Source organism: Zophobas morio, unplaced genomic scaffold (assembly GCF_036711695.1).
Source record: "Zophobas morio isolate AGI-343-1 ecotype UQ-CSIRO unplaced genomic scaffold, CSIRO_AGI_Zmor_V1 ptg000023l, whole genome shotgun sequence".
NCBI classification, from domain to species: Eukaryota; Metazoa; Arthropoda; class Insecta; order Coleoptera; family Tenebrionidae; genus Zophobas; species Zophobas morio.
In genome coordinates, this window is record NW_026972128.1 from 5,370,996 (window position 1) to 5,386,522 (window position 15,527).

Here is a 15,527-nt window from a genome sequence, read left to right on the forward strand (position 1 = left end):
CTAATTTAAGACGTAACTAACTGATTTGACGTAAAGAGTACATTTCGAACGAACTCTTTTGAATAGCGCCGGGAATTTGGATCAGGTTTGACAATAGCAGCATAAGAAACATTTCTCAGAATTGGTTTATTTTTTGCCAACTCAAACAGGGTTGTTGATCACGCTGTAGAAATACAGTATTCCGTGAGACCATAAAAATCAAAAGCCGCCCTGGTGACATTCACTTGTATATTATCGCTTTTAAATGATAAAATTTATTTTTGTATAGGAAAAGTGATCATCTTTCAATTTTTAAGAAATTCAAAATATTAAGATTTTCATGAATAAAGACATGTTTAACTGAAATCTTACAACAGTCAATTTTTTAAATAAAATCTTTTATCTTTCTACACAGTACGCAAATAAATCATACAAAATGTATGTATATGTGTAATGATAAATAAGCTGTATAAAATATTCTAAAAATTAACATTGAAAAATAACGACATTCTCTGAAAAATAGTAAATACTTTTTTTGAAAAAAAAAAATTACTATTTTTAATACATAACATTTATTATACTAACTTTTAGATTTTAATTTGGGTGTATTTCAAATAACTCGGAATCATTTCCCATATCGCGGATACTCATCGATATATATAAAAAATTATGTCACGAACAAATAAAATTACGTCTTCTATTAATGAACATAATGGATAAATTTACACAGAAATTATCTAAACTAGGTCCCAATACCCTGTCAAAATCCAAAAGCAGCGTTGACTTTTTGGCATCAGTCATTGGAATGACAGCTGTTTACGAAATTTAATTGTCCAACCAATAAAAACAGCAATAATAACCTCGCTAATGACATCGTTGCATTTCTCTGACACTCCCTACCGCTAATGATTTACGAAAACACATTAATTATGCTCAATAAATTCGAGTAAATATTAACATAAACAAAAACCTTATCTAAAGTACTAGTTATAAACCATTCAACTTTTATATACACAAACCATAAAGATATTAGCCCCCTTCTGAAAAAGCGGCTAGTTTGAAAACATAAAATTTTAACGTAATCTCCCATATGTTCCCACTGATAATGAGGAATTAGCAAGCATCGACCTATTACCCAAACATATGAAAAAATATGTGGAAGCATTTTCGTCACTTCAGGCATTAAGATATTACGTAATTCCCTTAATTAGAATTAATTAACGTATTCGTTAAGCTCCGTCCATCATGACGCAGCTTGCAGGTCCGAAAAATCGATCAATGCGTCGATCAAGCAAAACTCGCTCTGTAATTTCGAACGATGAACTAACATTTGAAGAAAATCTTTTTTCCTGGAAGGGCGTTCCGCTCCCGATAAGACTGCATGCATCACAGAATGCAACATGTTGTCGGTAATCCTGTCAAACATGTGTAATTGAAATATGAAGAGACTTTATCAATGAATAATAACGGGGGTGTTCGAATCGTACGCAAAATCACATTGCACCTACCCGTTAAGAGAGGACTTATATACCGACAGGCGTCGCGACGCCGCTCATTTCAGGCGTCGTACCTGTTGACGAAGCTCCGGCGATTTCAACGATACATCAATTTTAAAAGTTTGTCTGTGGTTTGTGGTTTTCGGGTTTGAGGGCGCAGGTTTTTGGAGATTTTTCAAGGTATGTGGTTTTTTTGAATTTTTTATTTTTGGAAAAATTTTAAGTTTCGAATACGGCTTGTTTACAAATTCGCACATGCACGTTGTGTTGGTCTTTGCGCGTTGTATGGAAAGGGAAACGAATGTTAATTTAAAAAATTGAGTATTTTTGAATGGTTAATTGGTTTTCCATTATTGATCAGTGCTAACATATATGTATATACACAGTGTGCCATACCTATACTGTCAGTGTACATATACTAAACATATACATTATGATAGAAAAATATGTATAATATACAATGCTTACACTCGAAGAAGTTTTTTTTTATTTAAGAAAATAAAATTAAAAGAAAATAAAAAATGGAAATACACCAGAATTTAAGAAAATCATTCTACTTTTTTTTTAATCAAAATTACCCTGAATTTCATAACAATTGTTAAAACTAAAGTTAACTAATAAAAATCCAGAGCTTTTATATAAACAAGCCCTTTCCAATAATGTTTCTAGATTTGACTTCATCATTTTTTTAACTTTTTTTTTTGATTTACAATTTTTCTTAGTCTTGCCTTAATGTTTGCGTCATTTGATTTGATTGCGATTAAATCGAATTTTAAGATTATTTTTTTAAAAATCAAATGATTTAGTTGCAACTTCGATAACATTTTTAAAAAATATCAGATTCACTGCTAAAAGATAAACTGCAATCGTTTAATTTATGACGCTTCCGTGACAAATTCCTGCATTATTAGTTAAAAGTTTTCCATTATTTTGAAAACAAATTGTAAATATATACTTAAGTGGATTAAGGTTTAAATCAATTTTAAAAATAACAGCAATTCTATAAATTGGTACAACTCTTAAAATATAAATTTTAAAAACTGTATTTACTCTCATATTTGACATTTTTGATTGAGTATTTGCATATTTTTCGAAATATGAATGTTTTTCTAGGTTTTATCAAAATTTTAAGGCTGCGCATTACATATTTATTACTCTCTATATAAGATATGTATAAAGAAATTTAGACTATAAAATATTTAAGAATTTTATGATGAAATTTTTTAAATTTTTTAATTTTAATTAAATTAAACAATGTTTGAAGATGTCTCATGTTTAGAGTTTACTTTTGTACATTAAGCTAGACAATAATTTGGAGACTTTTGTATTGTGTTATTTTAAATTAAAGTTAAAAATTTTATAATTCAATATTAGTCATAGTTTTTTACAGTTCATAAATAAAATTTTCAATATTTATTTCTCGGAAAAAATTTTTAGATACATTGTACACCTAAGTTCTATTTGGACTAAATAGTAAGAAAAAAAATTTAATGAAATAATTTTTGAATTTACTATTACATTCTAGAATATATATTTAGATTCTTTCATATTTAATATTACAAAAATGATACTTACACCAACACCGTTTGATTATTTCTCTTTGAAAGTCATTAACTATTTCTGAGAAATAATGTAAAATAAAGCAGAAGAAAAATTGCAACTGTTTCTTATGAATTCTTCAGAGTAGTGATAGCACCAACTGTAGGTAAGATTTTGTTCTTGACGTCATCGATGTATTTTTTAGCTGAATTCGATAGAATCATTTTGACACTTTGAATTTTGTCCCTTCTATTTAAAAAATCTTGATGACGTAATAATTTTGGACCAAGCACCCAATTGTTTTTGAAATTGTTTTCTAAATGTATCCACGCAAAAAATATCTAAAATGTTTGGTGAATTCTGTTGAATTTTGATTTATTTTGTAATGTAATTTTTCATGGATTTTAACGACTTTATCTTGAAGTTTAAACCCAAAAATTCAGATTCATTTTTTCAGATTTTTCTTGAATTCATTTTACTTCAGAAATTTAAACCTTTGTTAATTTACTATTCTGATTTAAAAAAAATGTCCATAATTATACCATTTCTAAATTTAGAATACAGGCAAATGTTCTCAAAAGCCATTGACGTCTTGAAAGTTTATTTATCCATCTATGCCTGAAAGTTAATTACCTTAACAAAGTTTAATATATTTATAACCAGCAAAAGTATGACATCATCTTAAAATATCACATAAGCTTAGTAAAGAATTCCGAGATTCCACACACGTGACATTGCAAAAAACTAAAAGTTTTTTAAAATATCCTTTGATATTCACTCGATTTTTGTTGTGCTTCAGAGACGAGGTAAGCGTAAATACACATAAAAATTTTTTACCCTTTTGTTACTTTGATCTTTGCAATAATCCCTTTTCATGCCACCACTTTACTTCGGTTATTAACACCTGATGTAATTTATTACGGTCCCGGAAGCTCACCTACACCAAATTTAATGTGATTAAAACAAATTGGTGTTCCGTTAGTAATTAATTTATTATACAATACGTAGCAATAATTACTGGTATAGTTATATTTGTCGTTAGAGTTGTTTTGTTCTAGATAACTTTACCCGTGTTAAGTATTATTAATGCTGAAAAATGTTCACACTTATGCCTGTATTAACCTGATGCAAAGTTAGTGTTCCAGGTGTACATTAATTATCATGACCTGTTTGTGTGTCGCTTTTATTTTTGTCTTAACTGTATTATCAGAGATAAAAAGAATTTATTTATTGTACATAAAACTCACGTAATAAAAATATACCTGCACATAATTTATATCGAGCGCTGTTCATCATTTTCAAATTACGAAGATCGCACAATAAAATAAAAGTACCAGAAACGAGTTTTCCAACTAAACTTGAATGGAACATCACTGTGTAAAATAAATGTAATAATTCTTATTTTGTTAAAATTGAGAAATTAACTTCAATTTGACATAAAAGCGGAGCACTCTTTGCGAAGAAAGGTACCAACTTGCAAGTAGCTTGCGTTTTAGAAAAGGAATCGATTTGATTACACAAAGTCGGTCTCGACATTTTAAAAGCTGTGCTTTACCTTCAAGTTGGACTCTAAATGTAAATAAATGTTTTAGGTTTTATAAATAAGCCACATCTTGAATGACACCCACTGTGGTTTAAAAGTCCCATTACGTTATTAAACTGTTTTCCGCATTGCTGGGTAAGAAGAGGAAATCCTGCTTATTAATTTTATTAAAACTATATTTATTTATAACTTTTAGATTGATTTTTGCATAAATATGTAACTAATTCTCACTGTGATACTGATAAGACAAAATTGTAGTATGGTAAATATATACCGTTCTATCACACGACTAAATTAAATGTTGCTGTAATTTTAGAGGTATTCTAGCCTATGAATGATATGTTTTGAGTATGACATTAGCACAAATCAAAATGACAATTAATATTTGATCTTAACATTAAAACAAGTTTTGTTTAAGTGATATACTCTATATATTTGGATCTGTTTCTGGAAAAGGAAAGAAAATAAGAGAAGACGTATTTACGGCTCTTGTTTTGACAATGTTTCAATTTTTATGTAGACCAATTGTTGTACTTATTTACTTGTTAGAATGGAAGATAATAGGTTTTGAAAATGTTCACTGTTTTGGCACTGAAAAGACTAATTTTAGGAATAGTACCATATCTAAAGTAATTTCATTTGACATAGGTAGTATAATCTAAAAACTATGTTTTTCAGGAGTTTTTATTTTTGTTTTGAAAAAGAACAAAGACAAAAAAACTCGATATTAAAAACAAATTTGAAAATTTTCCTTTTGAAATTAAATCGACCTGTATAAATGAATTATAATAGTGTGCTAATTTTTGTACTCTTATTATATCAAGATGCATAATTTTTAAAATAATGGAAATTATTACACTTTTTTGTATATAAAAACAAATAAAATATATAGGGCGTCCCATTTAAAAAATGTCGATAACTTAAGTATACACGAAAAACTCGACACATAAAAAGTATTATATTTGCAGATTAACTACTTGTCTTCTTATGTATTTTTTTTTAACTACTTTGTTCAAATTAAAGAAGAATTTCATTGGTTAATTTTATGTATTCTCTAAGTTTTGATAGCTTCTAAAATATGAGAAAGTAGGTCTTCTTTTTTCGTCTGTCTGACATTTGCCGTTTGAATTTTATTAGACGGACAAAATTCGCAGCTACTGAACCAATTGTAGAATTTAATAAACTTTAAATTTATAGTGTGGCATGCTCTTTCATTTATGAGTTGACAGTGTGTCCATGTTTTTATAAAATATAACTTCAGATCAAAATTTTAGAACTGATCACGCACCACACTTTGACTGCGTTTCAGAGGTGAGGGAAGTTCTTTATAAATATCTTTAGACAATTTTAAATGAATCATCGTTTATTCCATTTAATTTAGATAAGTACAATTTTTAACTTATACAACAACATTTCTACATAAATTCGAATTCAAAGCGGTTTTTCAAATACAGTTGAAACAGAATCATAAATATAGAAATATGATCTATATAGTCTTCTGCAGTCAGTTTACAAGGCAACACAGTTACGAACATTTTTAATGGGGATTTCAAAGCACATTCAGTCGAACATTTTTTGATATAATTTATTGTAAAAATCAATTCGGTAATAAAAAATTATTACTGAATCGACGAAATTTATCAAAAGAAATTGAAAAAGGAGTCTCATTTAAAAAACAAAGACCGTCATCAATAATGTGTCGATTGTTTGGTGTATAAATGGTTCCTTAAATACATAGTAGTTTGGAAGGAATTTTTTAAAAATCCATTGAAACGAAGCACTCTGTATATACACTCAATATTAGAAACAGAAAAATATTGATAGCTAATAATTGTAGAAATGTAATAATAGTTTTAATATTCCCTTTCAGCCAAACTCATGTACTCACAATTAGAATTTCTGAATTTCAGCTGAATTCTCGTTAGTTCGTAGATAAGCAGAAAACTGTTGCTCAACCTGTTGCCCAATTATTCTAATTTTAATGGAATTTTAACAATTCCAAGATTCAGTAGATAAACAAAAGTATGTGCTGTATTGGAGTACCAGTAAAACTGAGGTTTTATGCACAGAGTGTTCATAAAAACAAAAAGTAGTCATTTTTAATAGTTTGTGCGTTGTTTAAATTTTTTTAAGGCAAGATATACAACGAAAGAGAATGAAAAACAGTAAGATGGAGTGATAAATTACAAGATGATCACACAAATTATGCATTTTACTTCAATAAAATCGTTGGTATAAATTTATAAGTGGATGTACTGCAATGAAAGTAAGTATGTTCCTTTGCACGCTGGCTCAAAGTATACGTGTGACAATCCATAGCCAAATCTGAACGTGAAACTTTTTAAACAATTGTACATGTACATTTTATATTAGTAAGTACTGTATGTTTTTAAACGTATTACCTTTGCATTTAGTAATTCAAAATATGTTTGTAATGTTTGAAAATAGATAGAGTTTGGATAATAAAAGATATCGAAATTGCGAAAAATAAAACGACACCAAATCTTAACCACTATTTGATGGTAATACATTTGCATTCATCTACCACCGATCTCAACCCCTTTATTTGTCTATTTTCCTGCAACTGCTCAAACTTCCTTTAACATTACGTACTTGGGGTTAATGGAGCCGAATTCACTCGTCTAGATTTATCTAAACGATCACATCTTTAAAGACTTTCCATCTATTAATATTCAGCTGAATAAAGATCAGAATTAGATTTCACCCGTTTGTACACACATGGCCGCCCCGAATTTTTGTTTATTTAAATGAATCGAAAAAGCCCGGGGACCACACTCACATATTTGGATTCACACGAAATGTAAATGCGTACAAAAATTTCTAGTTTTAACTCGTCCGATTGAGATATCACTTTTTAATATGTATTTGTGAAAATATTTGCACTTCCCATTAAATTAATTATAACACGCTGTTTATCGGGTTCACCTTGACACAAATTAAATTGCTCGCATGTTAGCAGTTCCTGAAACGTACAACAACAATTAAAACAATTTTTTGTGACGAGTATTTCTGCTGAAAGCGAAATATTAAGCAACTCCTATAATGGTCCAATTAGAAGGAAGTTTTAATTTAATTTATTCCTTGCTTCGTATCTCCTCAGATTCTTTTATGTTTAACCAACTGGTTTTGTTTAGAGTGGGTGTTACTTAGCAAAGTTTGCTCTTGTGATTGTGCTTGGTGGCTACTGCGATAACTTTAAGAATCGCGACTATTTTTTCTATGTAATTACGAAATGGCTTTAGGTGGGACAAAGACGACTTCGTACTTGTTTACGCCTCCAGTCGCTCTACAAATCGCATCGTGACGATAAGCACGCATTAGGAAATTTCAGTTCAGAATTTAGCACTTTTTGAGAACAAAATTACACTTTGTTCGAGTTTAGAAGTCAAAGCTGAAAGCTCACTGTGTTACACTGAGCTTTATATTCGTTACATTGCACGTGCCGCTTTTTAATCAGTCCACAAACAAATTGAAAGCTACTCAGCGTGAAACATATGATGGACAAAAATGCACGCTTATTGATCAATTTACATTAAATTCTTTATGTTATGTGTTCGTAGTCGTCGGGTTGGCAAAGAACTATCAACGAAAAATCGAAATTACTTTTAAATTATTTAACGATGGAGCTTCAACCGGCTGCTGGATCGTGCCTTGTGATGTTAAATTAAAAGATGCAGATCCTGGTGTTATCAATTTTAGATGGGTCAAGTTTAGTCCGTATAAACTCTTCGCTGCTTTAACTGTTTTAACGCGTTCAGTATTTTCATGAATAATGCCTTCCAGTCTAAGGAAAATAACAAGCTGTGTTAAATATCTTCGTTCGTTTCATATATTTTTTTATATGTTTTTCTGCTCTTCTTTTAACACCTCGTTATTTTTTCGAATTTTGATCTTCGCTCGTGTTCCTGTAATGGTTGGAAATATTTTTTTGACTTCATTTTCATGGGTGGGTACTTGGAAACCAAGTTCTTTATTTTTGTTCGCTTTTCATATATACCTTTTTACCGTTTAACAAACGTCGATAAAAGCATTTTTTTCTCACAAATTTATTATCGTGATTAGTCAGTACATTTTGAAAATAACCTATATACATATATCTGAGGAATTCTTTGGCAAGATATCAACTTATGGACGTCTTCAAATTCCTCTTCCACCGCCAGAAATTCCTTCTAATCTTTTTTTATTTTTGTGAAGCTCGTGGGTATAAAATATATTTCTTTTTTTGTTTCATTTGTTTATTTTTTTACATTTTGTCTTCATTCGTAAATCTGGTCAATATTTGATTAGCTTGCTTTCGAATAATGAAGGTCAGGTCAGGTCAGACCTAATCAGGCCAGATCAGCTCAGATCAGGTCAGATGAGGTCAGAATGGGTTAGATTACCTTCTCGGTGTTTAGTTTTTGAATAACTGCTTTTGATTTTTCTTATTTTTATTTACGTTCTTTCCTCATTCCTACTGCCTGTTCTTCTATTCATTTTCCCTTTCTTTGAATCACTGCCATTATTCTTCATTTGTTCTACTATTAATCCCAATTTGAACCTAATTTCTATATTCAAGAACTTTCCGTTTACCCTTGGAACTTTTTATCTAACCTTCTTTTGAAAAATTTTCAATTTTGATTTATCCAGTGTTCACCTTTTTTTTTCATTCCTGGTAGAATCTTTTAGAACTTGTCAAATATTTTCTTGTCTCTGTTGTCTTATTTATGGTCAAAATAAAATTCTTCACAAACAGGTAGAATCTTCCAAATTTTACTTCTGCGCTTTTTCAAGTGACTCCAGTTTCGATTCGATTTTCTCAGTTTTCTGAGTTTTTCACAATTTTCACAAACCCCTTTGTATTCACCCTTTCTTAATAAGGAATACGTTACAATATTGAAATTCCCTAGAGTAAAGTTCCTGGAACCTTTTAAAGATTTTGATCACTCGATTCTCTTCTAAAACTAATATCTCGCATTAAAATCCAGATATTTCAATAATGATACCTTATTCTAGAGTTTGATTAAACTTTTGCGGTTTCAGCTCATTCTTGACAGTGAATTCAGCCGTCTAACGTATTAAGGGTTTCATAATTTATGAACAGGGAAATTTTGTTATTCTATACTCAACTAGAATCTTTCTTCTTATTATATATTATCTCACCGGAAAGCTTTTATTTTATAAATTTCAGATAGATTTACTTGAGAATCTTCTCGAACTAAGATACAATTGTTCTGACTTTTTTCTCCGTTTATGTATTACAGTCACAATTCAATTGCATTTTTAGAAAAAACATCATGTACTTTTAATTTTTAAGAGAATAATAGAAAATCCGCATAATACTTTAAACGCCATTGTTGATTTAAGTCGATATCTTTCATAGTAGGCCAGACTTTGTTAAATGAAACTGAACATTTTTTTAAATATTTATAAAGGTAGCATACCATTAATAAAAAAAAGGTGTATTGTGCTCATCGAGTTCCAAGATTTTGGAATTCATATTTTTAGGTTATATTGTTTATGCAATTTAACTTCTGCTTTTTCGTTCCAATTTTTTTACTGACACATCTTTTTCAAATTTCATATATACTTAGTTCTTTTATCACATTGTTGTTGTAAGTATTTATGCTGTTGTGTCTAATTTATGCATTAAATATTGTTTGGAGTCAATACTTTCATCCGCCAAACTTTCCTTGTTGTTAAATACATATAAAACAACAAATTAATAAAAATCCAAACACCGTTAATTTAGGGATTACGGGACAAAAACGCCAATTCTTTTCATATGTGGGGGAATTAAAACTAAAGGTATAATCAATCAACCGATTCATCAAAATAAATGTCAAATATGATTAGTTTAAAAAAATAGTTTGTTTGAAAGCAACAGTACCCATTTTAGCAGATTCATTTATCTATAAACAATTACAACTATTTGCGTCATTTCATTTTTATGACAACTTTAAATTTGTCAAATTTGTCGTGATAAGCGTCTTAATTTGGGAATTACATCATCGAAAAATCTGTACTGTTATTACACGGAAGTTCTGCCGTATACTTGCAAATAAAGATTCCTTTAATAATGTTTGACAATAACGTTATCAATTTTTAAATGGAATGAATTAAAATACAGTTCAGCTAACGTACTCGTGTCTAGGAAATTAACGATATTTTCAGATGACGTCACCTATGTTTTGAAGTGGAGAATACAGAGAAATTTAATAATTATAAAAATGCAAATCAGTCGCAGAAAAAAATATTCTTTTTGACGTCGGTTGTTAAATAAATCCATTAACAAATCTAATTAATTTAATCACATTTAATCACTCTGCAATAGCCACAATATTGAAAACAGATTTTTTAGCTGCTACACAAGCACCCAATAAACCTCGTCGTTTTTAATTATAAAGTTGTCGTTGCGGCACGCCACAAACACAACCAGCGCCCAATCGAGTTTTTATTTATTTTACTTCATTTTATCACTTTTAGTTGAGGTTCAATGAATTCAACTACAAAAACGTGTCGTATCCGACGGTATATTATTTGTTTAACAATAAAATCTGTTGAATTTGTATGTGTGGGATGCACTTTTTCGAATAATATTTAAATATTTACTCGCCACTATACAAATTAATAAATAGATAAATATTTTCAACAAACGCAGCAAACCGCCCACACGGTTCCCAATTAGAAGAACCTTATTCAGAAAAATATCAAAGACAATAGTAGTTCATTAGGGGGTTTCGGCGACATTTTTGTCTGAAATGTAAAACAAATCACGTAGAGGGCTTATTTAAAAATGAGCCCATTTGCAGGCTAATGATTAATTCAAGATGAAATATAACGAAGTTGAAAAGTTGTGCTTTGATATTTATAATTTTAACAAAGGATGCATTAGGAACATTTGCATTTCGGTTGAAGTAGGCTTTGTTATTCTTCATTAAAAGAAAATTGTTAATGAGTAAGAAGCTTTTGCTGCTGATTATCCTAATCAAGTGGTGTAAATGTAAAAATGTTAATTAAAAACCGCTCACAGCTAAGTGCAGATCAAACAAAGCTGAGTACTTCCCATATTTTCGCCGGCGGGTAGGGGAGAGCGAGGCGGAATGGACTTAGGTGGATGTTGTAACACTCATTCTCTTTAAACAAAATTCTAAATATTTACTTGAACACTTCTGAAAAGCGAAAATTTTACCACCTTGGGTATCAGGTATATTAGAAACCAGAATTAATTAATTCATGCTATTAGTATTAATAATCTAATTACAAGTAATGTTTTAGTTGTGTATCAACACCATGCAAATGTTTTTAACATAAGTGCATCTGCTCCCGCTGTCCCCTAGTCGACAATTGTGTCACGCTAAGTACTGTCACAGTTTATGATCGATGATTGTTACCTTTTTTTGGAAAACTTGCCTCACGTGTGTCGTGAAATTTTATCTACGCTAATCCATTCTAATTGATTGTTAATCTACCAGATCCAACGGAAACATATGGCGCAATGATAATTTATGGTGTTATTATAACTTTCGGATATTGCACCCTCCCCCCGTTCGATTTGTTTTTTCTAATTGTCTTCGTGGGTAATTCTAATTGATTGGGCGAGAAAAGTGAACTCGGGCTCTTTATAGATTAAAAGAAATTACGGTTTCCTTGGAGGTGGCGGCAAATGAAAGGAGCTTTCTCTCCAATTACACCCCCATTTATAAATCAAAATTAAAGCTCAACTTCTAAATACCAAATAATTTATTGCCATTTAACCCCCGTTATTCAAGTAGGGTAAATTGTCAACGTAATTGTAACAAAGCACTTCTTTCATTCGTTTAGGTTTTACTTAATTTGCTAGTGGGAACAGATCCGAAGGTGGCAGAAATGAATTGGTGCTTCTGGTTGGGTAAATAATTTTCATTGGTCCGAATGTGGAGTGGCTGAAATGGTTATTTTATTATTTACCGACCGGAAATACGTCTCGACAATTTGTAGTAGGTAAATACAGGCAGACAGATAAAACAAAAATATAAATTATAGTGTACTTAAGGAGGGATAAACGCTAATCCTTCGCCCATGCAGAGTCCACTTGTGCAATAAATAGAAAATTTCCTCCTTCCGCTTTCGAAATTTATTTATCAAAAAGCGGTTCTGACAAGGATGACTCTTATTTTAGCAACAAGAGTTGTCTGATAACAAAAATGTTGTTTATAAATCTAAATTAAAGATAAAATTGCTTTTATATTTACCGCTGTAGATATTTTAACTAAATTTGTAGCTAAGCAGTAATTTAACAGTGCGAAGAATAATTTTTGACGAAGCGGTGTCCGAGTTCAACAGTACAGATTGCTCACATCGCCAAAACAATTTACTGTCAAAACCACTTCGTCTTTTCTTTGTTGGCTTTCCGTTTTTTTTTTGTTTTCTTCTTTCTATAATTTCGGAAATGGTTTCATTTATTTATTTATTTTTTTTTGTGTAGTAATACTTACTGCTCACTCGTGGGAAACGAGTCGCTTCTCATTCTTGCTGAAAAATATGTTCTACCTTTGTAAATTTATAACTGTAATCTAAAGAAATAAAACTGAATAAAGACTAAGTATTCCTAAAATTTGATGATTTGTAAAATTTTAACATATTTAAAAACTGTACATTTTTCGATTTCGTCAAAATTTTATTGACATTTAAAAATGTCTACAGTTCTCTATGAAAACTCTCTTTATAGAATTATGCGATATTTATTAGATATGTAATACTTTAAATTTTCAGAATATATCAAAAGATAGAAGCTCCAGTAGATTTTAATTGTACTGACTTTGAAAATTTTGTGTTTACAATTTTCAAAGTCAGTACAATTCTCTCTTTTGATATATGTATACTGAATTTGAAATACCGAAACTGTTGTGATATTTTATTTTGGCTTCCATTTATTAAAAATATCAAAAAGTAACATAAAACTCAGAATTTTTTTAATAATTCAAAGCGAATTTGGCCATCAGACTTTTGGAGGCACGAAAAGATAGATTACTTATTGCTAACAAAAATAAATTAAAACTCTTAGGACTACCCAAAATGCTTCCTAATGTAGCAAATGAAGCAAAGAAATCAACACGCCCCACACCTTAAGATATTCATGGATTGATGGATGGATGAATGAATGGAATGGCTGTTACAGAACGTTTTTTATTAACTGAGGATTTAGATGTTATAAATTCCTATTTATTTAAGTTTCTTTACCACAAATATTACGTATTTTTTAGAAGATGATGGAATTAATGTTGCTTTTACAAAAAAAAATTATACTATAAGATGTTATTACTCTAATACTAAATCCGATCATTCAACATATTATTTAGATAAAATAAGCATTTAAAATAAACACACATATTTCGTACTATTTACACAAAATAACGTTCTATAAACGATCAAAAGTATTTGTTTATCTGTTCACATCATTTATAACAAAATATTAATTTGCCGAGTATCAGATTAAACAACACAGCAGCGAAAAAAATTGCTAAACAATAATTTAATGATATTCCCAATGCATTAAATTTTACATAAATACGTACGTAAATAAAAGTTGTTTGACTATAATTCGTCCAGATTTATTAATTTATAAAATATAATTACCTAAAAAACCGTTTATTTTCAGGTTAAAACCATGTCCACTTGTAAATTGGCAATCCTCTTGACCGTCCTTCTGGCAGTACACCTCATTTCAGGAAGCCCAGCCAGCAGCTTATGCAATCGACCATTGTACAGTTTCGAAACTTCCAAACACGTCGGCGATTACTTGAAATGCATCGCAAACGAAGCATCAAAAACAAGGTACAGAATTTGTGTCTTACACCCACATAAAATTTTATTACCATGGACGTGAAAAAACGTTCTTAATATAAGTATTTTTGACAAAATGATCAGACGAGGTGTTTTGCAGGTATGGAAAACGGGCACCACCAGCACTCATCGGCAAACTTCGTCCCTACGTGTACGACTACGACTTACAGCAAATCCAAGATTTGTTGTATCCTGAAAATTAACTTCCTACTCAACAACACAATAAACACAGTATTACATTTACATAACAACGGTGTATGATTTTGTAGTTAGAATATTTGTTCGATTACAGGTTATTTTTTTCTTTAAAATTTACTGTACTACGCTTTAATAAATAAACAGACAAGTCACGTTTTCACATTTATTTTTATGTAAGTTGTTAATGGATGTAAATGGTTCATGTTTGGAAAAAATAAACTTTTGTGGAAATAATCGCAGCATACAAAATGTTTCTGTTTAGAAAATGCCCTTACAGCGTGCGGAAAGTTGTTGTCGCACGATCAACGACACTTAAATTAAACACGTTGTGGACTTTCCGGGAAACAAGGAATGAAGATTTATCGCCTTGTTTATTACGAGCTTATAATGAGCTTTTTATTCGTAATGAGATATTCCCAATAGAATTGCAGCGAGTTAATAAATTAAAGCACGGTGCTGAACTTTGCCAACTGTGGGTGTGATGTGTAAGAATGACACGCATTACGAAGAGCTCCAAACTGGCATTAAAGCCACAAAAAATCCGTCCTGGTTGTTTCCAACAAAAACAAATGCGATGAATGAAAGATAAAAAAAGAATACGCCTTAAACCAGACGCAGGATTATTGATTTATAGCCTCCAATAACACAACTCCGTAATTTTTTAATTTTTTTATACAGCTGTAAATCAGGGAGACTTTAGTTTAATAATAATAATAATAATAATAATTCACCAACTGTGCGGTTGACTGACATAAACACAATTAATTTTACAAAAGCAGTCTCTCTTAGTGTTAATCATATACATTTTTACAGTGAGATGACACGTTTTACAACCTTTAGATTGTAAAATTCTACATTATTATCACTGACATCGGTATTTCTACAAAGATCTTCCTGGTACTGATTTGGATAAAACGCAAATTCTAGAACTACACTCGTCTGTTTCT

The 15,527-nt window shown here is 30.3% G+C and overlaps 1 protein-coding gene across 1 annotated transcript; it reads left to right on the forward strand.

Moving 5' to 3' along the window:
• Nucleotides 1-1,522: 1,522 nt before the first annotated feature.
• On the forward strand, nt 1,523-14,740 carry LOC135134334 (uncharacterized). Its single transcript, XM_064062980.1, has 3 exons — nt 1,523-1,655; nt 14,198-14,373; nt 14,483-14,740. The coding sequence occupies exons 2-3, from the start codon at nt 14,207-14,209 to the stop codon at nt 14,583-14,585; spliced, it is 270 nt and encodes an 89-aa protein (XP_063919050.1). The 5' UTR covers nt 1,523-1,655; nt 14,198-14,206; the 3' UTR covers nt 14,586-14,740.
• Nucleotides 14,741-15,527: the final 787 nt, after the last annotated feature.

Excerpts from the sequence above, each read along its gene's own strand:
- LOC135134334 (XM_064062980.1), top strand. The coding sequence starts at position 14,207 with ATGTCCACTTGTAAATTGGCAATCCTCTTGACCGTCCTTCTGGCAGTA. Across the intron at positions 14,374-14,482 it reads AACGAAGCATCAAAAACAAG|GTATGGAAAACGGGCACCAC; the intron begins GTACAGAATTTG and ends GGTGTTTTGCAG.